General features: G+C 34.3%; 1 protein-coding gene across 6 annotated transcripts in view; it reads right to left on the bottom strand.

The window, feature by feature from the left end:
* AP3B1 (adaptor related protein complex 3 subunit beta 1) overlaps positions 1-26784 on the bottom strand; it is a 274518-nt gene that overhangs the window by 91650 nt on the left and 156084 nt on the right. For all 6 annotated transcript variants that reach the window (XM_073802233.1, XM_073802229.1, XM_019929790.3 and 3 more), the window contains 5 exons: positions 13080-13266; positions 11981-12111; positions 6432-6543; positions 3494-3641; positions 130-277 (listed from right to left, as the gene is read on the bottom strand). In XM_073802233.1, the coding sequence (XP_073658334.1) occupies positions 130-277; positions 3494-3641; positions 6432-6543; positions 11981-12111; positions 13080-13266 (726 nt within the window). The remainder of the gene's footprint in view (positions 1-129; positions 278-3493; positions 3642-6431; positions 6544-11980; positions 12112-13079; positions 13267-26784) is intronic.

The following is a 26784-nucleotide window of genomic DNA, read 5'->3' on the forward strand; positions in this document are numbered from 1 at the left end:
GACATATTAAATTCCTTGCCTGGTTTCTTGATTCTCAACAAAACACAAATTTTCAGAAATATTTATTCATAATTGGGAAAAGACTATAAGACTATTTATTTTCAGTTACAAAAATTTGTAATCTCTTACCTTAGTAACTTTTCTGGATTCAGATTCACTTTCAGATTCTGATTCTGATGCAGAATCTGAAGAACTGTCTTCTATTGAACTAGATTCAGCATTGGAAGAATCTGAAGTTTTAGAGTTTTCATTTTCCTTATCCACATCTTCAGAATCACTAATCAGAATAACAAATTTTGAAATATTAGATACTTATATAAACAAGTTTAAGTAGTTTGAAAAAACAAATGACAAGTGTTACCATTTGTCCATTTTGCCTGTGAACCAAAATCTTTATAGAGAAGTGTATTTCACTGAGAACCATTTCTTTTTAGTGTACAGAAAGACAGTAAAAATGGTTTTAAAATTCCAGAACATGTTAATGAAATGAGGAAGGTAGTATTACCTATAACCAAATAAATCAGAACCCATTCAAAACTAATTATACCACATCACACACAGTTCAAATGCAAAAGGTTATAAAATAACACTGAATGATATAATAAATAGAAAATAGTTAATAATTAAATGTTTGATTTACCAGAAATACACATTAGGTGCTAACATTAACAACTTCAAAGATAGGCTGATTTTAAAATGCTGTTTCAAAATACTAAGTATTCATTAATAAATTTAAATATTTATACATCAACTATTGCTGAAACAGAGTTGCATTTTATAGATTTTTCTGTCCAAGAAAATTATTAACATATGTCCCCTAATGTGACCCTTAAACATATCGTATGAGAAAATGTTAACTGGTTTAAAACAGAATTCTTCTAATGTTCTAAGTCTTACTAAAAATGTAAGATAATCAGATATAAAGTTTTAAAATACCAAACGATCAAATCTAAGTGCTGATGCTATCCATTCATTTGTTCACTCGCTCCCTTACTTAACAAATATTTACTGACTGCCCACCATATCGTTGGCACTATGTTAGGTGCTAAGGATAACAGAGGTTAGCAAGATACCGATGATCTTTATGTACTCCCTTATAGAGTCTACCATCCGTTGGAGGATACAGAGAAGTAAGCTGGCAGTGACAATAAAGCATGGAAAATAATAAGTAATAAAGTATACTGTGTCATGAGAACACCTGGAGAAGCATCTAAACAAACCTGACCGAGAGTGGGAATGCTTCTAGAGGAAGAGACACATGAGTTTAAAAAGAGAAATAAGGCAGGCAGAAGGCAAGGGAAGTAGGTCTCCAAGAAGAGATAACATGTAAGATAGCCAAAAGGTCTTCTCTCAGGGGAAAAGAGATGCCTTGTTGTCTTTTTTATTTGCTCAAATTTGAAGGTCTAGTTCTCTTTACCGTGTGTGTGTGTGTGTGTGTGTGTGTGTGTGTGTGTGTATTGTTTTAAAAATCCACTTTGTTAAAAAAAAAAAAATCTATCTTGTACCAAAGAGTATTAGGCACTTCATAAGCAACTATCTAATTCAGATGTTCTAACATATTCTTACTGGGAGCATTATTATCCTATAATATTCAGGAAAGTTAAGTAACTTGCTCAAGGACACATAGCCAGGAGGGGTGGAATTGGAATTTAATCTCGAGTCTGTCTTACTATAAAGACCATATTTTCTCCACTACCCAATATGAAAATACTTTGGAGTATTTCCCTTCAATGAAAATACTTTGGAGTATAAAACTCAAAGTTAGTCATAAATAGTTACGATTACTAAAGGGTGGCTTTGAAGATACTTAAAGCCCCTCAGCTTTAAAAAATTATCATATAGTTATACTGGCAAAGTTTTTAAAAAAAATTCTAAGAGACAAGCAGAAAAACACACGGGGAGGGAGAGTGGTGAGGCAAGGAAGACTCAATATTTCCCTGAATTGAATTTTGTGGAGGAAATATGATTGCTATTTATTAAACATGGAGTCATGGTAACATCTCAGAACACATGTAATTATATTTGATGACTAAAACGTATGTTGTTGTTTTTTCTTCCCCTAGCAAAGAATGGCAATTTATTATCCCCCATTTAATGGTTAAAACATGTACTTAAAAATATAAGGTTTAGAATGTATCTGAGATTTCCTTTCGTATAATAAACAATTTTTAAAAATTCAAACGGGTTAAAAAAGAGTCTATTTCTGAAGAAAAAAAGAATGAAACTAATACAATTTATGATTATAAATTTCTAGTATATTGACTTTTGCTATTGGAAAGGATATTTAGTGCACTGAACATAACTTCCCTTTCTAAGAAATAAGACACTTTTTATAAACTATGTAATTATAGATATTCTGATATTAAACTAGAAGCACAGAACTTCTCTCTAAGAAAAGGCTACTACAAATCAAGTAACTCACTTGCTGCAACAAGTGAATGATTCTGAATATATTTAACTTCTAGCCTTTAAGATAAGATTTTGAAGGTAAAAGTGTTATTTTGCTTTGCATCACTCAATTTTGATGGGTAATTATTGTTTACCTTACTGCTTAGAGTTTCAGATGTTAATCTAATGAAAAGAATTTACTGGTAACTAGCTTTTTAACTTTGCAATGATGAAAAGCCTGTATTAATTTAACCTACAGATTTCATTTGTTCTGAACAGGAAAAACAATATAAATCACTTTTAAAATCATTAAATCCTGACTTAAATTAATAAAGTCATAATTAGAGCATTATGCTGTGTTTGTTATGGAAGTGGCAGGGCGAGCTGCTTTAATTACTGTCTGTAATAAAAGGAGCAGAGAGCGTACTGCGCCCCAATCAGTGCTGTCAGCCAAGACTGAGCTAGGCTGCAAGCTCGTCAAGTGCGCGGGCAGCAGGCTCCCAGGGAAAGGGCCATCGTGTCTGCAGAGGCCACTCGCTGACAGCAGTGGGGAAAACAGACTCAGACAATCCAAGGTATCAGCCCCAATTACTCAAAATTTTAATGACACTTTAATACATGATAATGTTGTTGATAATGGGAGATCTTAAAAAGTGCTAACACTTAAATATCTTATGACCGTCTTCCTTCACAGCCCCTGACTCTAATATTTGGATCATAATCTTTTTAATATAACATTATTTAGAAAAATCAATTGTCTTAGTTACATAATGGCAAAGTGTTGAAGGATTTAATTTTCACCCTCAGCGAAATTGCTTCAAAAGGTAATTAAGTGTTTCATACCGTCTGCTTGATCACTTAACTCAGCCTTCCAAGGTTACACCAATTTTCAAAATGTAACCCCAAGATTTTTTCAAGTTCAAAATGCAAACTGAGCATTACAAGTAAGAGAATAATATGAATTAGTATTTTAAATTAATATTACAAGATTTAAAATCTGTTTGGGAAAAAAAAACCACACACACACTTATTTTCTCACTCAATGTTAGACCGGGGGAAAAGACCAAAGAATGTTTTTGAAGGAAATTCTGACAAAATAATTCACCTTTTTCCTTTGGTTTTGGAGTTCTTCTTGGCTGCTCTTTTGTTTTCTGCCTCTGACCCACTTCCACTCTCACTCTCGTGCTCACTGGAGTCCTCACTGCTGTCTCCTTCGTCATCTTGTTCCCCACTTTCACTTCCAGATTCACTCTCTGAAAAAAAGATATCCAGATGCTCCTTGATTTATAGCCATTTAATTATACATAAGGACACAAGTAAGTGTCAACATTCATCACAAATGAAACCAGATGCTGAATTTTAGTTTAGTGGACCCCAGGTGTTCCACATTTCCTATTTCTGTCCTCTGGTCACTTAGACTCCTGAACCCTGCGGCAGGGTAAGCATGGCGGGACTCCAATGCACAGAGAAGGCACTCTGCTAGTGAGTGGGGAAAGGCAAAGAAAAGATCAACCAACTAAACCAAAGTGAGCCTATCTTGCTCTTCAAACCCATAAGTATTTTAGCTATGGCAAAAACTTCTTATTTAAAGAATGATTATGAGCATGATATAAGAATAAGAAATAATTTTAATTCCTCTACTTATAATGAGAAATTTTATTTAGAGAAAAGGAAGAGATTGTTGAATTTTCTTAGGAACCAATTTTGAGAGAGAAATGAGTCATTCAAATCATCTTCAAAAATTCCTAAATTCAAAGGCAATAAAGCAACATCACTACCTAAAAAGCACTTATTTTAGCTAGTATAGGAGTCTTCCGTAGGTCAAAGAAATGATAAAGTTACACTGAGGCACTATATAGTTAAATGTTTTATGAATAAATTATGGTATACTAGGGCTCTTTGCAGAAGTGATACATATAGTATATTTATGTGTATTTTAAACATGAAGCATAATTTTTTTACTAGTTGAAATGATTATAGGTGCAGAGTTGTATCCTAGATAAGAGGACAAACTGTTGTCCTGGCCTATGATCTATCTGATGAAATGTCCTCAGGAAGGAATGTAACCTCTAATTAAAACAGTATTCTAATAGGTAAATAATAGCTACTCTATGAGGATTAATTCATGTATCACAGCGAAAAGCTAGGAGTGCCTATATTCTTTTGGAACAGCTTGAAGTGGTTATAAGCATGAGTTCTCAAGCTGGAATGTCCGAGTTCAAACCCTGGCCCTGCCGTGTACCAAGCTGTAAGACTGAGCAAGTTATTCAGTCTCTCTGGGTCTCAGTTTTCCTTTCAGCAAAGGCTACTTCAAAGAGCTGTTGTGAAGATTAAATGATTTGAAACACGTAAAGGTGATGAGGACACAACAGTGCCTGCCTCATGGTAAGGCACTCTTTATCATCAGCTTTTACAGAGAGCAAAATTTATTTTACCCAAACTTTACAAAGGCAAAACAAAACTGCTGAATAAAAACATTTTGAATTTGTTGTGATATCTAAGTTAAGCACACGTACATATTAACTTAGATAAATCGTTTATGCTATAAATAAATAAACAAACAAATAAATAAATAAGAAAGTATAGCATCTAAGTTACTTTCTCATGTTATTACATGGGAGTTCAACATGAATCTGGGTCCAGTTCACTTCAGGCACTGTTTATTTAAATTTTCAAGTTAGGTAAATCCTTGAGGAAATTCATTTATCCTCAAGAAGGCATGCTCTTTTGAAAAAAGCTGGTAACTTCTAATGAGAAAAGTTCTCTCTTTCCTCTGGTAACCAGAATGGAACTCTGACATGACTCCCTATTATAAGTACTCAGATAATCCCATGAAAAGCCATAATGTTAATGGAATACTTCAAATATGTATTGAAAAAGGTTAGACTCTAAACAGACAGGAGCTTGTGAATAAATGGGATGGAGACAAATATCTATATGAAACACTCAACTACACAACATGTCTTTCTCAATGGTCTATATCATTCCTGAAATTCCATATTTTTTAGCATTAACTCTTTGGATTGAAGTAATTTCCCCCATTTTTCAGCATATTACTTCAGAAGGTAATACACCACAGATTAACTTATCGGATACTGAAAACAAAGATTTTGACAGGGGAAACAGAGGAAAAAATGAATGAATTACCTTAATGTCAAGTAATGGATGACCAAGTAATTAGTGAGCAGCCCTGGCTTCCCAAGGAATAAAGGTTTTAAAAGAAAGAGATGTCATTTGGTCTTGGATCAGATAAGTTTACTGGGCTAACTGTTAATAAGAGTATGTAACTCCTATATATACTTCATTATGCAAATCACTCAGACTTTCAGTATTGAAGAGACTTAAAAAGCATCTAACTCTACCTCTTCATTTATCAGATGTAGAGAAGGTAAGTGCCTTATTCGATTTGCCTGGCTAAAACTCAGGACTTCTAGATCCTTCCTGTTTAGTATTTTTTTCATTGCATGTGGTTGCCCTCAATCTTTTTAGCTCTTCGTTTCTTTATAATACACAAGAGATTTATTAATTTTAGCTTTCATGTAGAAGTAAAAGAGTAAAAAATGGATAAGAACAGACTGCTCAAGGTTAAAAATAAACTTTACATTTTATTGGGGGTTGGCTATAAAGTTCGTTTGGGTTTTTCTGTAACATCTTACAGAAAAATCCGAATGAACTTTTTGGCCAACCCAATACAAAAGAAAAGTTACTTTTAAAGGCCCCACTAAAGCTTATCAAATATAAAATTACATTTTTCAATATGCTAATGAATATCACAGGCAGTGTGGGTTAGAATTCAGAAAAGCATGCGTTCCCGTTTCAATTCTATCATTTATTAGTTGTGGGTCCAAGAGGCAATGCCAAATGAAAAGGCGTTAGAAATTACTTTGAAAACAGTGATATGTTAAGTGAAAGGAATTATTGTAATGGTATAAACTTCATTTAAACCAGCTTGTTGAATATTATGTTCTAGGCCTTATTGGTCTATAGGAAGCACAGCATATAAGCTATAGTGAACAATGTTTTTCAATGAATTAAAACCCCACCACTGTCACTGCTGCTCTCAGAAGAGTCCTCTTCCTCCTCCGCAGATTCAGAATAAAATTTCTTATCAGGATTCTCTTTCTTTGCTTTTCCTGCTGGGGTCCATTCTTTTGCCTGATTAAAAAAAAAAATGTAAATATCAATGAATTCTCATTAAGGGATTCAGTCTTCAGGTAAACTAGTCATTCAGAATACTCTGTGAACCCAGAAGGAAGTTTAAAGCCGCAACAGAGAAGGCAACTCTGAGAATCCTGACACTGGTTTGTTCCCCTTTACCCCTAAGCAGAGGGACATAAACTCTCACTCAGAGCCTATTATGTTAGATCAACAACCTTGTTTTAACATATGATTTTAAACACTTGTGTATTCGTTGGTCTACAGAAGATTTAAACTAAAGTAAGACAGTCTAGAAGAGATGAGGGCAATTAGAGGCAGACATAGTAACAGCAGTAAGAAATTCAAGTTCACAGCTTGATACTGAGGTAAAAGAAAAAAAGAAAGAAAATACTTAGTGTAGGCAATAAATAGCCCATACCATCTCAAGAGCCTGAACCCTGGGGTACCTTGGGGTTCTATCAAGACAGAATCTTGGCTTCTGTCTTTCTCTTCTATCCTAAACATCTAATGCATCAAGAAAGCCTATAACTACCACCTTGGTCAGAGCTCTCTCTCTCCCGGATTACAACAGTCTCTAACCGGCTGTGTTGTATCTATGCCCACCTCCCATCCCCCATTCCAAGCTGGCTCAACACAGCAGCTAGAATGATTTGATTAACTCTAGTCAAGTCCCTCTTTGTCTGAAATGCTGCAAAAGGCCTCCCATTCACTCAGAAAAAATGAAGTTCTTACAGCACTCTGCTCAGCCCTACGTGCCTGAGGTCCTCTTGGTCCTCTTGCGGCTGCTCTCCCTCCTGCCCACTCCCCTCCGGCCACTCCTTACAGTGTCTTCAAACACCCCAGGCATGCTCCCGTCTTCAGGCCTTTCCCCAAAGCTGTTCCTACTGCCAATATCCTCCCCCAACATGACTTGCGTGGCTCATTCCCTCACCTCCTTCAATTCTCTGTACAAATGCCACCTCAGGGAGGACCACTCTACTTAAAATTCCAACCTCCCATGCCTGGTACTTCTGATGTTCCTTTGCTCTAGTCTTTTTTTTTGGTCACAGCACTTATTACTTTCTAACATACTACTGTATACAATTTGTATATTTAACTGTCAGTCTATCCCTGCTAGAATGTCAGCTTCTGGAGAGCAGAGATGTTTGAATATTTTGTACACGGATATACCTTAAATGTGTCTGGCACAGTGATCATTAGTTGGGTGATAGCACCTTAAAAACTTTAATACAGTGTACTAAAGTAAAAGAAATTTTTTTCATAAGTGTGACTTTGATTCATTAAGAAAAAATTAAATCATGCTTCATACACTCTCTTTTAAAGGGCAAGAAAATGTATATTTTTTAAAAGGTCAAGAACGGTTAAGACTCATTTATTTATCACACTTTTGAGCTTCTACTATGTGCTAGCCTGCTAGAGTAACATTTTGTTGTAAAAAAATTTATAGTAGGATAGAGGTTCTTGTTCAAGAGGGGTTCTCAGCACTGGATATATGTCAGAATCACCTGAGAATATTTTTAAAAATACTAATAACAAAAATAAAAATACTAATACTAAAAAAGCTAATGCTTGGGATTCACTTCCTAAGATTCTGATTTAATTGGTCTGGTGCAGGTCTGACATAGGTTTGTTTTGTTTAAAGAGCTCTGTATGATTATAGTGTACAGCTAGGTTTGAAAACCACTGATCTAGAGGGCTTATGGGCTTAAGATATGTTGCTTAAAAGGATAAGCTTCAGTGACTTGGAAAACTACTATCTGGACAATAATAGAAAAATAAGTAAAAATTACTCAAATATATTTGAATAAGATACTAACATAAGATCAGCAGTATTCCTTTCTTTTTTTATGTATATTTAAAATGCTCTGTCCTCCAGTTACAAATAAAGATAGTATTCTATAAGCAAATTTCTCCTATATTTAGTGAACAGTGAAGTTCATATTTTTCTTAAATCCAAACAAGTAATATTTTTCTGAAGGCTAGTAAAAAGTGTGTAAAGTCAATTTATAGGAAAAAAAATTACTTAATTAGACTATGGCTTTCAGGGTAAGACTGAGTCAACATATAAGGAAAATCAGGCTCCTATGCTCAAAGGGGTATATTAGTTTGACATGGTCATGGACTCTCTATTCATGGAATTTTAGGTTTTAAAGGGTAAAGACTAACAATAAAAATATTTTACTTTTTGTTATGGTCTTTTATGACTATGATAATTGTATCATTCTAAGCAAAAGAAATAACAGGGAAAAGAGAGGAGGAAAATAGCAAGGCGCTAATTTGAAAGTTCCTATGTAGGATAAAATACTGATAGTAACTGATAGTAGATGTGTTTTTAAAGCAAAATACCCTTGATATGCAAAAGACAGTTTTTCTGTAACTGGGGAGAAAAGAATTTTCTAGAACTAAGCAAAAAAAAATTATAAAGAATCTTGAAAGCTTACTGGTGTCATAAATATATATCATATCTAATATCCTGGAAATGGTAGTATGCAATGCAAAGTGACTTCTAGTGTCAATGGACTAGGTTTCATGGTTTTTTTGTTTGTTTGTTTGTTTGCGGTATGCGGGCCTCTCACTGTTGTGGCCTCTTCCGTTGCGGAGCACAGGCTCTGGACGCACAGGCTCAATGGCCATGGCTCACGGGCCCAGCCGCTCCGCGGCATGTGGGATCTTCCCAGACCGGGGCACGAACCTGTGTCCCCTGCATCGGCAGGCAGACTCTCAACCACTGCGCCACCAGGGAAGCCCCATGTTGTTTTGATTAAAATATCAGATTATCTAAGCCTAGGCCATTATTCTGACTAAGTTATATTTCATAGTAACAAGATGTGACCCTGTAAGATCACTTTATAGTAAAACTAGGATAACATATGTACTACGTGCATGAAATACATTGACGGGACTTTAGAGGGGTGAGGTAGAATGAAAGACTATGTGAACAGTACTTTCTGCATTGTTGCAGCTGCATCTTATAATAAACTATGTGCATTATTTTTATATTTACTTGAGTCTCTATAGTATAATTTTAAGTCAGTATGTCCAGAGACCAACAGACTGAAACGGTTTTCTGCATGGCATCAACGGAGAGTGACAGTTTTTTCCAACCAAGTTCTATCAATTATAATTATCCTCCATAATAAGCTACCAATTATTAATTTTCACAATGTAGTCAGCAAAATGAAAAGGAAATCAATTTGCATCTGTTGAACTGGACAGGTGAAATGAATATAAGAAAATAGGTTATTTAAGTACTGTCCCTATAAGATAGTTAATGCTTAGAAGAGCACATGAAAATAGAAGAAGCCAGCCAACCAACCAATCTATCAGCCAATATAAGGGTACTGCTGAGACCAAATTAAATTGCATGGCATTGTTATTAATTTCTGAGATGACAAACTATTTTTATTTTACTTTTTTTTGGTGGATTGGGGCAGCAAGGAGGAAGGATAGGGTGGAAGCCGGGGTAGGATAAAAGGATGATTCTACCTGGACCAAAACATCATGTACCCAACAATGAAAAAGGACAGAACCATAAAAACAACAAACAGACATAAGAAATTAGGAGAGACAGTATTTCTATGAAAGAATCATAACAAAGAACATGCTCTTTTTATTCTGGCACCTGACCAAAAGTTTCACAAGTAAGCCAATTTTTTTGAAGAATACTTAAGAGTAGTATGTTTTTTTTTTTTTCCCCGCGGTACGCGGGCCTCTCACTGTTGTGGCTCTGGACGCGCAGGCTCAGTGGCCATGGCCCACGGGCCCAGCCGCTCCGCGGCATGTGGGATCCTCCTAGACCAGGGCACGAACCCGTCCCCTGCATCGGCAGGGGGACTCTCAACCACTGCGCCACCAGGGAAGCCCCTAGTATGTAGATTTGAGGGGAAATCACCAAACTTAGTTGCAAGGAGGAGCATGCAACTTGTTTTTAATAAGTTTTATAATTTAAAAAATCATCTCTAAATAGAGAGAATTTGTCACAGCATGAAAACAGTGGTGTTAAATACTAAGGATAGTACAGATTTGCAAACAAGCTCAAGCTTCCTCTCCTCATGTTACATGATAAAATGTAAGAGAATGAACAATGGACTCAGATAAGGGTTGGAATCCCAATTCCATCACTTACTAGCTATGGGAACTTGGGCAATTTACTTAAGTTCTCTGAACCTTGGTTTCATCATCTGCAAAATGGGAATAACAATAACCATCACTTATAATCATTATGAGGTTTAAACAAGATCATGTTTATAAAACTATCAAAGTATACTCCAGGGTCTGTTAAATGGAGCCATTATCAGCTGTTATTGCTCTTGCCACACTCCAAAGCCAGACAAGTTTGTGTAGTTAAGAGAAACATATTTCTCAAAAGAATCAAATTAAACGGCCATGCCTGGGGAATTCCCTGGCAGTCCAGTGGTTAGGACTTGATGCTTTCACTGCTGTGGCCCAGTTTCGATCCCTGGTTGGGGAACTAAGATCTTGCAAGCTGTGCAGTGTGGCAAAAAAAAAAAAAAGCTATGCCTGTTACAGAAATTCTTCTATTTAAAGTAATATTTTTTTTCCATTGTATATGGAAAAGTTAGGCAAGAAGATTAACTGACTTTCTCATAGGAATTAGTGAGAAAGACTGGTTATCTGAATCCTAGTTCAAAATATGTGTTCTACCAGAAAAGCATCCAGGATGTAATACCTAACTGTTCTTTTTTATTAATTCTACTTAAAAAAGTATCAGATATATTTCACATAATCAATCTCTAAAGACAATCATAAGACCCCTCTCTTTATTTCTCTTGTTTATGTAAGAAAGAAAGAGATAATACTAGGAAAGAACACTAATTCTCTTACTTTAGTGGACAACATGTTTTAAAGATCTAGGAAAAGGTTATTTATATAGAGAGCTTTTTTTTTTTAACGTGAAAGCAACATATTATTCATTTTAATTGTGACCTTGTGTAAGGACATTTTTGGTACATGATGCTTCCTATTTATGTTTAGGCTTCACGTAAAAAAGGTTCATCAGAAAATCGAGAAGAACACTTTGTATGGTTTTTCTGGAAGAGACAGCAAAAATGATTTAGAAAACATTAACAGGAAGCTTACGAATCTCTAAACTAAGTAGGAAAAGCTCAACCCAATGAAACTAAATACCTTAGAAATTGAATCTACACAACTACAAATGCAATACCACAAATGTGGGTGGCACTGATGCAGAGAATTCCATTCTCTATTTCCTTGAAGAAAAGGAACAGTACATGTACAATGACATAGGAATACTACAATATTTATTTCCCATAGCAGCAAGATATGTCTAACACATTACATTTAGAAATACCAGAGCAATTTTCAATCCACCAAAAAAGCTTTTATATAAAACAATAGTTATTCCAGAATCTCCCACTGCTTGACAAAATTAATTTCAGAAAGGTCAACTTACCAACTCTATTACTTCTACATTTCGAACTGATGGGTCAGGCGCCACCTCTGGCCAATTAGATAATTCCAGGTACCCAGTAGCTTTAGTGTTGAGAGTATGAGACAAAGTGCCAAGCTGGTAATGATCCCTACCTATTAAAATAGAGGAAAATATAAAATAAACAATATGAGCTGTATATAACAGAGAACAATCCTAATCAGAGCTCAAGGTAATTGGCACATTACCTCAAATGTCAAGGAATAAATATAAACTAGGAAGCTCTTCATAGGTCAAAAAACTGATTTCAGTCCATAGATTATAATAATCTCCCCCATAATGGTCAATAAAAAAGCTAATCAGTCAGTGTGTTTAGAGGTGTTGCTCTGATATGTAGCTTCTCTAAAAATTACTTTACTGTGAATATTAAGAATGACAGCACAGTTAAACAATCCATATACATGTCTTGCCACAAACACATTCAGAATTTTAAGTTTTTCTACAAAACTGAACTGCTTTTTATCGCTTTACAACATTAAATAAGAAACTATATGAAAACCAAAGTATATAATCATTTGATTCCCACTGTAATGGCTACTTGTTAAACTGAGAAAATAAACACTCCTTTTAAAACGCTGGGGAAAATAAGTCAACTTCCATCTTTGAAAAGCAAACAAATATAAAGGGATATTTTTATGAAATAATTCTTCCTGGAAAAGCTTATGTTAGTGTACACAGAATATTTATTTAATAACAACTAAGTATTAAGTTGAATTAGATACTCCTTATTAAACAAAGCTATCTATTTAAAACAGAGATGAAGTCAATGTCTGCAAGAACAACACAGCTTTTATCTACTGTTCAGCCAAGTCATCTGGTTAGAATAAAAATAAAATCAGAAGATTGAAATTCTTTAGGTAAATAAGGTCTATAAAAACATGAACTACTATAAAGCTTGCGTTGGAGAACAGATGAATGAGTAGAAAGCACACTGTTCTTATATATTTACATATGCTAATCACATATTTTCTAAGAGATAAATTTTAAACAGGTTAGAAATGGGATATAATGTCGTAATTTTTTAGACAACAAATATTTTGCAGGTATATTCTGATAATAGTACCTTTAAAAGGAGACTCAAGCAGTGGTGCCGGTTTTTGAGCCAGGAATATTTTTTTGGCATATTTACTTAAAGCTCCACTCTTCTCATTCGGAACAATAAGCTGCCTAATAAATCTTGTACGGTCTCTGATGTCGTAGTTTTGATCATACTTGCCGAGATTTAATATGTACTGGGTAAGCAATTTTGTCTGTTGGAAAAAAACAGAACAAGATGAGAATAGTTATTTATGATTATTGATAACTCTGGATAAACATATTTAAAGAGGTAATAAAAATGAATGGTTATGTCAAACAAATGTTGTTCCATAGGGAATATGCATTTCTAACGCTGCAAATGGAATTCTGAAGCCAAAGCACATGTCCTCTTCAGTATTGGGGAGGTGAATGCTGAGTACCGAGAAGCAGCCATGTGCTAGATTATTAAACTGCTGAAGTGGAAAGAAAGGCATCATTAAAAAAATAATCATATATGGCAAACCCGCTGAAGGGTCTACGTGAGAATAATGAATGTGGAAATACAACTAAAAACATGGCACTCAAAACTTAATCGGAAAAATATGCAGGACATCAAAACATCAGAGAGTATTAGGGGGCTGGCAAACTGCTTCTCCTGAGGTGTGTTTTATGAAGAGATACTGTCCCTGGCATAAGCAGTGTCTGCACTCTGACTGCACTCAGTTACTTTACCCTGAATTATGACCCATTAAAGCAGACACATGAATCACTGAACTGGATTACTGCAAATTATTTGCAGTGCATTTAGCTGTTACTTTTTCATAAAAGCAAGCTGCTGATGCCCTCTAAAAACTAGGATAAAAGACTTCCATTTTTTTCCCCATGTTGCTTATAGCCTCTGGTAATATTGGTCATTTATTTATTTATGTTAGGGAACAACTTATTATAGCAGCTTTTACACTATAATAAGATTTCCTAAGTCAATTTCTGAATGTACTACATTAACATATATTGAGATAATTTTAATAATAATTAAACCAAAATTGAAATGTTAACAAAATAGGTTTGTATTTTAAACTCCAGTTATTTTACTGAAAAAGCATAATTTTAATTTAGAAGGTTACACACATACAATTCTAACTATAAATAGGATTCATAATACATGGAAAAAATAAACATCTGCATTAGAACATTTTACAGACATTAGAAGTGGATTAAAAAAAATAAAATCAATGAAGTCAGGCAAAGCTAAAGATAGTTCTATAACAATAAGCCAAAGTACAGGAATGGTGTGGTAAACTTTTACAATATTAATTCGTTAAGATAATTGATTTGGATAAAAAGCAACCTTCTTTCAGTAATAATCTATTTAAAAATCATTAACCTAGTTTTACTAAAGCAGAACTACAAAAAATACAAGTGAAAAATGTTAATAGAGCTATTCTAAATTTGGTTACCAACTACTGCTATCCACTAATTATTAGACCATGTTGGTTCAACCTCAGGTAAGAAAAATTCTATGACTGATTTTTAAGGACGATTAGCAAAAGAGTCACCAAATGAGTAATACAGGTCAAAAGGAAGTGTTGTACACTGGACTGTGTAATCAGCTTGCTGGGATAACCTGGGAAAAATACACCCAGCTGTTAGTTTCCTCAAATGTAGAGTGAGAATCTATAACTAGGTTAACTCTAAAGTCTATTTTTGAGTGTTGAGATTTAGAATATGGAACTAAAATAAATCAGAAAAAGAAAATAAGTCTATTCATCGAAATAATTTTTTGAGTTAGTGGACTGATTCATCTTGCTTTTATTTCTGATCCCTGAAATTAATGTTTAGGAAATTAAATTATTTCAAAATATTAACAGACACTATTGAAACTGAGATAGAAAATTTTAAGTAATTAAAATTATGTAATTTCTATAATATGTATTTATTGACTGTAAAACTTGTTTTATTATATTGGTAGGTTATGAAACAGTTCTACCAAAAATGTATTTTCAAAAATAAAATTCTAAAAGATAAACTCATATCCATGTTCAATGATGCATTAAAAACATAAGCAGAATACTTTTCACTCAGATATGTATTTATTCATATACTTTAATCAATTTCTTAGCTCTATCTCTAAAACCAAATCATTGGTATTTATTTGAAGAACATATTTTTATATGGTCTTATTATTTTTAAATTAAAGAAAATAAAATTGCCTACAATCTTCTTCAAAACTGAATTTTATGATCACCAAATATGAAAATGTTGACATTTGCAACTTACTCTTCTCTATAGAACATAATATTTTTAATGGAAAAAAATGTCTTCTTTACAGATCAAACGAATGATCTGGTAAGTACAGAGAAAACTCTGTTGAATACAAGGATATTCTCAATGCTTTCTTTTATGTTAAAATCTGTAAATATTTCAAGCCTAGATATTTAACTTTCCCCCCTCCACTCAATAAAACTATCTTTATGAGATAAAACTTTTAAATAATTCTCTTCTATACTGTAAACAAAAATTTCATCAAATTTAGATAATGCAAAACCAACTGCCTCCTCGATTTCATTTCATTCTAATAAAAATATAAACTTAACCACAAAAATAGGAGTTCCATCAAAAAAGTCTTCACCATAGTTGAGATACTGCAAATGATAGAACTTCTAAAATAAATTTTTAGCTCTTACCACTTAATTTGTTCAGTTCTTCCTTCGTTTTTATAGGGATACATTTCAATGTCTTCCTGTTTGCAAGATTTGTTTCTAAGAATTGTTATTTGCTAAAATTTTCAAAAGCTGAAGGTTTTTGGTGCTCTACCTGATAAACACTTTAAAGATTTCGAAATGATTTTGAATCAAAGTCTAACCAATACACAAAAGTTTCACTTAATCTACTCCTCCACCCACCCGCCCCGGGCAAAAAAGCCAATATCGAACACAGGCTAATTTACAAAGCAGTTTTTCATAAAATCACATTTCTAAAATCCCACTGGTCACATGCAGCAAAAAGAATTGCGTATGAGAGTGTGTGGTGTCATGCCTAAGTATGCTTTTTCAATATTAGCTTCATCACAAGAATCCTGTAGTTCAGTTAAACTACACATATCAAATATCAGTAATTTTGACCATTATAGTTTTATTTCACTTGGTAGAATAAGCAGAGTGAGTATGCATGCACCACAACCAATTCCCAAAATATTTCTGTTCCACAGTTTTCTTAATTTAATAAGAACGTTGATTTTACCATGACAACATCCGTTCAGTGAAAGCCACATTGGGGCTTTTAAATTTACAAGAGCATTTACGGCGATTTTGACAGAATAAACTTCCAGAAGCTTTACTTTGATTCCATTTACACTGACAGAAGAAATGTACAAAAGCTTTGAGTAAAAATGGTCAAACTATTATTGGAATTAATTGCTTTTCTATTTGAAAACCAGCATCATTCAGGTCCTTTTTCTGCTAATGGAGAAATACATTAACCATTATTGCTTCATTTCTCATATGTGCAAAAGAAAACTTAGAATAAAAAATGAACAAAATTAAATTTTAAAAAACAGTTATTTGATCTATATGAGATCATGTTTCACAGAGACATGTAAATATATTTGGCACCTGTATACATTAAATTGTCATCTTGAGGCTTAGTCTTCCTAAAATACCTCCCAACTTTTTAAGTAGATGCTGATCCTGTTTTAGCAGATTTATATCACTATGATTTTCATGGTGGATGGTAAAAGTTGATGAACATTTTGTGCATGCTAAATAATGATACACAAAAATTCAGTTCTTCATTCTTCATTAATTGTACACTTCAAGTTTTAAGAATTTATTGCTGCTGGATTTATAACAAAATAAAACAATAACTGGCAAATAATAAATAGGTTTTGAGATTTACCGTACACAATAAATGACAAAACTACTGCAGTGAGAGTGCTCTGAGCACTCTCTTTAATGGCCTATAGCAAGATTGTTCTGTCTCTACCTCCTGCACATATTTCATCCACAACCAACCTCTAACTTCCCATGTTTTCCTCTTACTCCATCCCACTGACAGCTGGGAGCTTCATGCTTTGCACAGGCCATGACACACCTTGCCTGTTGTGTCATCAAGTTACCATCAGATAAAACACTTAAACACTTATGTCACCACCACTAGAAAAGCGAAGGACTTAGCTTTTCATACCTGCCTCGTCAGGGCACACTTCATTTTATCGGCACACATCCTATATGCTGCTCTAAAGGGAGAGGTTAGTCATGTTGCATCTCAAAAAGACTGGGGAAAGAAAGTCAAAGTCTTTCCAATTTAAATGTTTCACATTTTAAAATGAAATCTCTGTTCACTGCACTTGTATCTTACAGGTCACTAGACAAAACCATGGCAGAGGTTAGAAGTACAACATGGAGGGACTTCCCTGGTGGTGCAGTGGTTAAGAATCTGCCTGCCAATGCAGGGAACACGGGTTCGATCCTTGGTCCAGGAAGATCCCACATGCTCCGGAGCAACTAAGCCCGTGTGCAACAACTACTGAAGCCTTTGAGCCCTAGAGCCCGCACGCTGCAACTACTGAAGCCCACGCGCCTAGAGCCCGTGCTTCTCAACAAGAGAAGCCACTGCAATGAGAAGCCCGCGCACCGCAACGAAGAGTAGCCCCCGCTCGCCACAACTAGAGAAAGCCTGCGCACAGCAACAAAGACCCAATGCAGCCGGAAAAAACCCAAAGAACAACAACAAAAAAACCCAGGTGGGATGTTTAATAGTAAATTTAAATGGATTTTATTCATAAAATTATACAAGACAAGCAAAGAGAATAACAAAATGTACCATAAATAACAGAAATACTCAATAGCTTATATATAGCTATGTATTAAATTTTTGTCTTATTATTATTTTGCTGCTTAGATTTAAGGAATCATTTCTGGTACCAACTAATGGTCAATGCCATCCAGACACTATTTACACCAATTACTTTGGATTAACTCTAAGTCACTGTGACATAGGAAAAATGAATTTTGGGGAATGCCATATAATTATTGAGAAATCCATTATTTAAAAAAACCGTCTCAAAATATGGGCATCATATTTTTACCTAAATACTCTGTCAAGTAATAAACTGGTAAATATTTGCTCAAACAATAGCCTTCTTTAAATATTATATAGGTCAGCACAAAATAATAAAAAAAGGTCTCTTAAATTATAGTCCTATCAAAAAATATATATATAGTCCTAAAATCAGCTTAGATATATATCAGTTTAAGGAATATAAAAAAGTATACAGAATTCAGCATTTAAAATTGGTTCCACATAGTTGTAATTTTTAAACAGAAGGATACTGGCAAATGCACTTGGTAAAGGAAGGAGAACTACATAAAATTCTTAACATAGACCAGAGGCAAATCTAAGCAGTACTAGTGTTCTATCTAATCAATTTCATCACTTCATGACTAGGCAGGATTCTTTAAATTTTTTTAATTAAGAAAATTTTATTGAATGCAAGATTCTTTAAATTCTATAGTGCTTTACAATTTTCAAAAGTTTCACACAGATGATTTCAGATAATCTCATAACAACCCTTTCTCACCTCCCTCACCCCTATACTGCCCATCCACCCTTCCTTCTCCCCATTGGAAACCACCAGTTTGTATCTGTGAGGCTGCTTCTTTTTCGTTTTATTCACTAGTTTGTTGTATTTTTTAGATTCCACATATAAGTGATATCTTATAGTATTTGTCTTTCTCTGTCTGACTTATTCCACTTAGCATAGTGCCCTCCAAGTCCATCCACATTATTGCAAATGGCAAAATTTTTATTCTTTTTTATGGCTTTTTGTAAGATCTTACGGAAAAACCCAAATGAACTTTTTGGCCAACCCTGTATTTTACATATATATATATATCTCACATCTTGTTTATCCATTCATCTGTTGATTGTTCTTTAATTCTTCTAGGTCTTTGTTAAATGATTCTTGCACCTTCTCGACCTTTGCCTCCATTCTTTTTCCAAGGTCCTGGATCATCTTCACTATCATTATTCTGAATTCTTTTTCTGGAAGGTTGCCTATCTCCACTTCATTTAGTTGTTTTTCTGAGGTCTTATCTTGTTCCTTCATCTGGTACATAGCCCTCTGCCTTTTCATCTTGTCTATCTTTCTGTGAATGTGGTGTTTGTTCCACAGGCTGCAGGATTGTAGTTCTCCTTGTTTCTGCTGTCTGCCCTCTGGTGGATGAGGCTCTCTCATCTGTTGATTAACAATTAGGTTGCTTCCATAGCCTGGCAATTGTAAATAATGTTGCTATGAACATTGGGATGCATGTATCTTTCTGAATATGGTAGTTCTATTTCTAGTTTTTTGAGAAACCTCCATACTGTTTTCCACAGTGGCTGCACCAATTTACACTCCCACCAACAGTGTATGAGGGTTCCCTTTTCTCCACATCCTCACCAACATTTGTTATTTGTGTGTTTTTTGATGACAGCCATTCTAACAGGTGTGAAGTAATATCTCATTGTGGTTTTGATTTGCATTTTCCCTAACGATTAGCAATGTTGAGTATCTTTTCATGTGCTTTCTGGCCATCTGCATTTCCTATTTGGAAAAATGTCTATTCAGTTCTGCCCATTTTCCAAACAAATTATTTGCTTTTATGATGTTGAGCCATATGAGCTGTTTATATATGTTGGATATTAACCCCTTATCGATCATATCATTTGCAAATATCTTCTCCCATTCAGCGGGTTGTCTTTTCATTTTGTTGGTGGTTTCCTTTGCTGTGCAAAAGCTTTTAAGTTTAATTAGGTCCAATTTGTTTATTTTTGCTTTTGTTTCCTTTGCTTTAGGAGATGGATCCAAACAAATATTGCTGTGATTTATGTCAAAGAGTGTTCTGTGTTTTCCTCTAGGAATTTTATAGTATCCGGTTTTACATTTAGGTCTTTAATCCATTTGAGTTTATTTTTGTATATGGTGTTAGAGAAGGTTCTAATTGCATTGTTTTACACGTAGCTGTCTAGTTTTTCCAGAACCACTTATTGAAGAGACTGTCTTTTCTCCACTGTATATTCTTGCCTCTTCTCTCATAGATTAATTAACCATAAGTGTGTGGGTTTATTTCTGGGTTCTCTATTGTGTTCATTGATCTATGTGTCTGTTTTTGTGACAGAACCATACTATTTTGATTACTGTAGCTTTGTAGTATTGTCTGAAGTCAAGGAGCATGATTCCTCCAGCTCTGTTCTTTCCCGAGATTGTTTTGGCTATTTGGGGTCTTTTGTGTTTTCATACAAATTCTGCAATTACTTGTTCTATTTCCGTAAAAAATGCCATTGGTATTTTGATAAGGATTGCATTGAATCTGTAGATTGCCTTGGGTAGTATGGTCATTTTAACAATAGTAATTCTTTCAATCTAAGAACATGGTATATCTTTCAATTTGTTTGTGTCATCTTCAATTTCTTTCATCAGTGTCTTACAGTTTTCTAAGTATAGGTCTTTTTATCTCCTTAGATAGGTTTATTCCCAGGTATTTTATCCTTTTTGATGTAATGGTAAATGGGGCTGTTTCCTTAATTTCTCTTTCTTGTAGTTTGTTGTTAATGTATAGAAAAGCAACAGATTTTTAAAAATTTAACAGTATACACATTTTTGTCAACATAAGTTTTTCCTTTATATGTTATATTTACTTGACAAGAAAATATATCCAAGAAAGGGTATAAATGTCACCGCATAGAGCCTGAGCCCTTTTTTTTAAGTTATATTAAAGGGGCTGGGAGTGGGGGTAGAATTCTCCAAAGACCGAATCACAGGTCAAGAGAAAACTTCAGGAAGGATTCCCAAAACATCACTGTGATTTATAAAATTTCTCACTAAGAATCAAAAACTGAACCTGAAAAGTGATACAAAGAAAATATAAGTACTAAGGATACTCCATGAAGCACTTTCTTCTTGAAAAGCAGAAAAAAAAAGTAACTGTCTCAAAGAAAATGAGACAGTAATTAAAATAAATGAACTATAGCTACATACCTCAATATTTTAAAAACACATTAAGTAAAAATAGTTTAATTGTGAAAGTATACATAAAGTAGAATACTACTTATGTAAAATTTGAAAACACACAAAACAAAAAATACATTGTTTATGGATACATACTTATGTAACAACAATAAAAACATGTATGATTAAAACACACCAATAATATGACAGTGGTTACCAATGGGGAAGTAAGAAAGGTGTGAACAGGAACTTGAGATCTTAGCTCTACCTGTTATATCCCTTTAAAAAAAATTATGGCAAACACACTGACTTAATCTTAGTGGTAGATATATAGGATACCTTGGAGATATTACGGGTATGGTTAAAGGTCACCTCAATAAAGTGAGTGACACAAACATGTTGGTTTCCCAGTACATATAAAAGCTATGTTTATTATACTGTAGTCTCTTAAGTGTGCAACAGCAGTATGTCTAAAAAAACAATGTACAAATGCTGGAGAGGAAGAAAAAGGAACCCTCCTACACTGTTGGTAGGAATGTAAATTGGTGTAGCCACTATGGAGAACAGTATGGAGGTTCCTTAAAAAACTAAAAATAGAGTTACCATATGATCCAGCAATCCCACTCCTGGGCATATATCCAGAGAAAACCATAATTCGAAAAGATACATGCACCCAAGTGTTCACTGTAGCACTATTCACAATAGCCAAGACATGAAAGCAACCTGAGTGTCCATCAACAGATGAATGGATAAAGAAGATGTGGTGTATATATACAATGGAATATTACTCAGCCATAAAAAAGAATGAAATAATGCCTTTTGCAGCAACATGGATGGACCTAGAGATTATCATACTAGGTGAAATAAACTGGACAGAGAAAGACAAATATCATATGATATCAGTCATAGATAGAATCTAAAAAATAGTACAAATGAACTTATTTACAAAACAGAAACAGACCCACAGACTTAGAAAACAAACTTATGGTTACCAAAGGAGGAGGAAAGGGTGGGGAGTGGGGGGGATAAATTAGGAGATTGGGATTAGTAGATACAAACTACTATATATAAAATAGATAAACAACAAGGTCCTACTGTAAATAGTACACAGAACTATATTCAATATCTTGTAATAACCTATAATGGAAAATAATCTGAAAATGAATATATATGTATATATAAATATCTGAATCACTTTGCTGTACATCAGAGACTAACACAACATTGTAAATCAACTATACTTCAATTTTTAAAAATTCACTAACATAAAAAAATAAAAAAAACAAAACAACAAAAAGAATCCTTTATTGCTAAAAAATGCTATCATCTGAGCCTTCAGTGAATCTTAGTAGTAGAATCAAAGACCACTGATCACAGATCAGAATATAGTAATAAAGAAGTTTGAAAATATTGCAAGAATTACCAAAACGTGACAGAGAAACAGGAAGTGAGCAAATGCTGTTGGAAAAATGGTGCCAGCAGACTTGCTCGACACAAGGTAGCCGCAAACCTTCAGTCTGTAAAAATCATAATATTTGTAAAGCACTATAAAGTGAGGTATGCCTGTATATGTATTTATGCTATTTTATACTATTCTATAAGTTTGCAATATTTTATATTTAAAAATAAAAACATAGGGCTTCCCTGGTGGTGCAGTGATTGAGAGTCTGCCTGCCGATGCAGGGGACACGGGTTCGTGCCCCAGTCCAGGAAGATCCCACATGCCGAGGAGTGGCTGGGCCCGTGAGTCATGGCCGCTGAGCCTGCCGTCCGGAGCCTGTGCTCCGCAATGGGAGAGGCCACAACAGTGAGAGGCCCGCGTACCGCCAAAAAAATAAATAAATAAGTAAAATAAAAACATAAGCTAAGTAAAACATTAACTTATATTACTTATCACTACATTTAAAAGATGATACACTATTAGAGAAAGTTTAGAAACAGATGTACCCTTTACTCATTAATTTTTAATTACTATTAATCAGTTTAATCAAATCATAGCTTTCTGTCTCAGACCTCAGTAGACTATTTCAAGGAAGTCATGCTAAATTTTTATACTGTGTCTTAAGAGCTGAAGAGTTTTAGCAACTTCAACCGGTTTCAATGTTGTTCAACATTTCCCCCCATATAACAGTGAAATTACTCTACTTGTGAGAGTATTCTACCAGTGCTTTTACTCTTGATATTCATATCAAACAATTTTTTCCTTCATAAACAACAAAAGAGGAATTTCAGCACCCTTTTCTCAGGTTGATAAACCCCAATGGAGTGCTTTTTTAAAATGAGCATAGAGATTCTCAATAACTAGACTAGTTTTCTGACTGTAAATAATCATATTCTCTAAGAAAAATCTAGCAGTTGGTTAACAGTGTAAACTAAGTTTATGAAAAAGCAGGATTTGCTCTAATTCTGTTGGCACAGCAGGGCCAATTTGGGTACAGTGTAAATTTTGTGCTTGCTTTGGCATGATTACATCAGTAAGAAAAAACAGGTAAAGGCAGAAAGCTGCACCCAGCTGAACTGGGCTGTGCAGGAATAAAGAAACATATCCACCTCAAACATCTATCTCAAATAACCACATGTATTATGGGCTACATTTAGCCACATGTGGCAGTACAACTTTCCATCCATATTCAAATTAACCCTCCTTCCATGACATAACTCATAAGTACAACCTTTAAAACACCCGTTTCCACAAGTCAGGTCTTTCTAAAAGTAAAAAGCTAGATTCATTGTAGTATTTATGTATTTCTTAACCATTTAACATGTGTAAAACTATTCTCGTGTTTTTACTGTTCTTTTTTTTTTTTCTTTTTATGTGTCACCAATGAATTTTTTGAGTGTTGTGCCTCTGGTTTCACTTTTGCAATAATCCCTGTGGTTGTTATTGTGCGTTTCTGTAAAGCACAGTGATTTTTAGGAACATATATGTTGCATTATAAATAACTGACTATATGATTATAACTTCCACTTTACAGATTAGAAATTAGATTAGGTAGGTTGTATTGTATAATCTGTCTAAAATCATGTAGCTAGTAAGTGGCAAAACATGCTTTGAAGTCAGACAGTCTAACATTAGAGCCTGTACTCTGAATCACCACCTGCCTCCAGTAATTGACATTAAATAGTTCTATGGCAGGCATCACATACAGTTAAACTGCTTTCTAAACTTCCATCTGAAAGAGCTCGAAGTCAGAAAATTAAAGAAGCTTACAGAAGAAGTTCATCTACAGAGTCTTAATCATAAGGCAACAGTTTTTAAAAAACTATATGAACAGCTTTATATCTCCATACTGAAAAAAATTAAAATATCAAAGAATATGTAATGCTAAAGATAGACAAAATGTTGATTTTTTGGGTACTGTATTTTTCAGTTCTACAACTTCCATTTTATTATTTTTTATAGTTTTTATTTCTCTGCTGAGAGTTATCTTTTCATCTATTGTGAATACATTTTCCTCTATGTCATCAACCATTTACAAAAGCTGCTTCAAAATTCTGCCTGCAAATTTCCACATCTGGGTCATCTAGAAGTTGGTTTCTGGTTTTTGTTTGTTTGTTTGTTTTTAAACTGATCACATTTTCCTGGTCTTCTTCATTATTGTGGTAAAAATAAACATAAAATCTACCACTGCAACCATTTTTAAGTGTGTAGTTCAGTGTTATGCAACCATTACCACCATTAATCTCCAGAAATTTTTATATCTTCACAAATTGAAATTCTATACCTGTTAAACAATAATTCCCTGTTCTAGTTCTTATATTGAGCAATTTTGGATTTATCTTGGACATTATGAATGTTACACTGTAGAGACCCTGGATGTTGCTATACTCTAGGTTGGGTTCAAAGCACAAACTTTGTCTGTTTCAGTGCTGTTCAAATTCCAGTTCAGTTCCTTTATTATTAACTGTGCTGTTCTGAATCCACCATGCATATGTGTGGTTCAGGTGTCAGCCAGAGACCTGAGCAAAAGTATTCACAGATTTTGAGGCTCCCCACACTGGCTCACTGCTTTCTAGAATTCTTCCTTAACTTTTCAATATCTTTGGTAGTAGTTTTCTTTTTTGGCCTCACCAAGCGGCTTGTGGGATCTTAGTTCCCCGACCAGGGATTGAACCTGGGCCCTCAGCAGTGAAAGAGCAGAGTCCTAACCACTGGACCGCCGGGGAATTCCCAGGAGTTTTCTTAAACTCTGTCCTCTACTTCCTCAGGCCAGAAGGACTCTGGGTTTCCTTCTGGGATTTCAGCTTCTGTGTACAGTACCAACTGTAGCCTGAACTCAGGATAAGAGCCAAAAAAGTGGGGAAATTCACTCTGTGCCACTCTCTTCTTTTAAGTGTCCGTTTCCCTTAAGAATCTTCCCACTTTCATTTACGCTTTTGAGACTTTAGGCAGTTATTTACTTTTTGTATTTTTCCCAAGTTTATAGTTGTCCAGTAGGAGTTTGCTCAACCATACCAACAGCAAACTGTTAACTAAGTTTCAAACTCTTCTTTACACCAGGTAAAAACATTTGCGATATTAAAGAAGCTTATTATTCAATTATTCCTTAGGTATACAAATGAATACAATGTGCCAAATCTTACAAAAAGCAATGTAGCCATCCCCTAAAACTAAATATTTCAATAAAAAATCTGAAAATGCTCACTGAGAGATCTAGGCCACAGGGAAAACAGACCTACAAATAAATGTTGGGATTTCATGGCAAACCACTCCCTGAACTCTGTGGCCTGGTCTTCCTAGTTTAGTGTTAAAGATGATTAAAATAAACACATATAGAAAATAAATTTTTTTTACATTTAGGTGAAAGCAATCATTTTACTCTCATCTCACATCCAACGGATTATGAATCATACAACTTAAAAACCCAGTCAAGCTGATGGTACATAAAAAAATTATCCTTTGACGTTAATTTCCATTTATGAATTCTCTCACACTCCTTTTCTTGAGAAATGAGAAACTGGAGAACAGAACACAACTCTACAGGATACCTTTGTTCATCTATTTTTATATTTAATCATTTAAAAACAACGAGTTGTTTTTCTAAACATAACTATATTTTCACCAGCTGGTGGTCAAGTCTATGTGGTTATCCTGAAGTATCATTCTAAAATACACAATACAACACTTCAGAAGCTGAGTTCCAAAACTGAATTCAAGAAAAAAAAAAATAGCTGAGTGCAATCTATGTTATCTTCAGATTCACTTAATAAAAAGATATGGAATACACTCTAAAATTTCTGAACACACAGTACTACATTCCATTATTGGTTATTTACAGCTACAAAGAAGAAAGCCAAGGAAAGAACCTTCATTTAGTTTTGTAAGACATATCTACTTCAGTCTTGATTAACATACTAATTTGTATTACTTTTCTTTTATGATAATCTATAAGCTCACTTAGAGTAGCCAAACCATTGTTATCACAGAGTCATAACAATCATAATATTCTAGGTGCTATGTTGACGTTCATAGTACTACATGAATTTAGTAAGAACAGTGAGTGTCAGGCTAAAACAGTGTTTTTATCAATAAACAAGCAACTCAACAGCAAACATAGGTTTCCTCTCTTCTACTCAGTTTTTTAAAAATAACTCACTGCATGAATTAATCTACATGGCACTTGGAAATGATTAACTGATTCCTTTCAAAAACTGACTTAAAATGTAAAGATAAAATCTAAATCATAAGAATGCATAAGTGACCTGGAAGATAAAATAGTGGAAATAACTACTGCAGAGCAGAATAAAGAAAAAAGAATGAAAA

Source organism: Tursiops truncatus, chromosome 3 (assembly GCF_011762595.2).
Source record: "Tursiops truncatus isolate mTurTru1 chromosome 3, mTurTru1.mat.Y, whole genome shotgun sequence".
Classification (NCBI taxonomy): domain Eukaryota; kingdom Metazoa; phylum Chordata; class Mammalia; order Artiodactyla; family Delphinidae; genus Tursiops; species Tursiops truncatus.